General features: G+C 30.9%; 1 protein-coding gene across 4 annotated transcripts in view; it reads right to left on the bottom strand.

Annotated features, from left to right (window-relative positions):
* The window catches only part of LOC106470767, a 26,796-nt gene extending 25,649 nt beyond the window's left edge, over window positions 1–1,147 (bottom strand). Inside the window, exons 1-2 of one of the 4 annotated variants that reach the window (XM_022399402.1) lie at window positions 1,036–1,147; window positions 555–644 (exon numbers count right to left, since the gene is read on the bottom strand). Coding sequence is in view for 2 of the 4 variants with exons in the window: in XM_013931334.2 (XP_013786788.2) it covers window positions 555–806 (252 nt within the window). In the remaining 2 variants the exon portion in view is untranslated. Of the gene's footprint in view, window positions 1–554; window positions 987–1,035 lie in introns of those variants that run through there. The other 3 variants (XM_022399401.1, XR_002613122.1, XM_013931334.2) reach the window with 3 other exon arrangements.
* Window positions 1,148–1,700: the final 553 nt, after the last annotated feature.

The following is a 1,700-nucleotide window of genomic DNA, read 5'->3' as shown; positions in this document are numbered from 1 at the left end:
ATATATATATATATTAAAAGTCTTAGTCAAAATCAAGAATGCTGTAGAATCACCTAATTAACAACCCCTTTATCAGTATAACATATAAAGGTATTAGCTACTAAACATAAATTACTTATTGTAATATAAAACCTTTTACTCTATATAGTTTTACTTAACATTTTGATTATTTTTATAACAGGAACATTGTTAGCATACACTTACTTAGGATGACTAACTTATTTCACATGATAAAAACTAAAAATAAAAATAAAACTTATTGTAAGCAGAGGAAATCCAACGAATATTTTATATACAAGTTGAGAGATACAGCTTTTTGAGTGGATTATTTTAGTTTTGGAACAACAAACGTTTTACCTGATGATGACCACACAAGTGGTAGAAACATTATAAAGTTCAAAAATAAAACAATTCATTCAAAAAATTGTCTAGACCTGTCTTCTTTAAACATATCATTTGTTTATAACTATATGTATAATATAGTTACTTTAATATTCTAGTAATAGTGAAACTTAGTTTTCAATTTAAAAAATAGAATTTCAAACTGGACTCACCTGTTCTTTAACTTCTGATACACCTTCATACCAACTTTGGTTGGTCAAGATAATTTTGTAAGGAAACCAATAGCCTCGCCCACCTTCATCCTGAATAAGTGCAAATTTGTCTTCAATTAACCATCGTAAAATTAAACAAACACAGTCACGTAATTGATTAGCACTATTACTATTGGTATTAATATTATGCCTTGTATCACCTGTAACTGTTAGACCATTTGCATTAGGGCCACTTATCACACCTGATGCCATTCCAAAGTAGAAATGCGTGGTTTAGATTAATGAAACACCACTCTTGTTGGTATTTGCTGAAAAACTAAAACTGCATAGTTTCACTACCACTGTCCAAGAATACACTTCAACACTAAAACTGCACGGTTTCTAACCGTTATGAATTCTTGAGGCAATACTGCCACCTGACAAACATACATTTTTCTAACTTATATATGAAATGTGAAAATGAAATATTCGTTATTTATACCTTTCTAAAACGTTTCCAGTCTACATTTTTAAAGTAATTTTAAACAGTTCTTAAATACATTTGCTTACGCTATGATCCTGTTTCATGATATTTTAACAAAGATTATTTCTATCATTATTATGATTTTCAACTGCGATCTCAACAAGCACGCTGTAAAACGCTGACCGCATTATTCTACGGACGGCGTCATCAAAGGGGTCGCGTGTGCTAGTAAAGCTACTGATGTGTAATATTGACAACAAACCTTTAAATTTACTCTGCTCGCCATATGTGTATTTACATTAACACAAAAATAACAGTTTTGACAAATAAAACTACAAAAGATAGAAAACCCTACATTTATCACAAGATCATTTTTCGTGCATGCCAAAACACAAAATACAAACTCGTTTCATAAAAACCAATGCCCATTTTATCACATTTTCAAATATACTCCATGATCTCAAAAACGACCATATCCAAGTGAATTTGAAGATTTTCAGAATCTTCATCTAAATCCTTAATGAATAGTTACGAAATCATGCTGAACACGGCCGCTTTTTTGTGTAGTCACAACACTTGGAGACATCGAAAGCCTATTATTTTGCATCGGCATTTTTGAGGTTCATAATATGGCCAAAATTGCCATATTCAGAAGCACTTATGGATTTACAGAAACCTCAACA

The sequence above is a fragment of the Limulus polyphemus genome, unplaced genomic scaffold, assembly GCF_000517525.1.
Source record: "Limulus polyphemus unplaced genomic scaffold, Limulus_polyphemus-2.1.2 Scaffold4209, whole genome shotgun sequence".
NCBI classification, from domain to species: Eukaryota; Metazoa; Arthropoda; class Merostomata; order Xiphosura; family Limulidae; genus Limulus; species Limulus polyphemus.
This window is presented reverse-complemented; position numbering and strand designations above follow the sequence as displayed.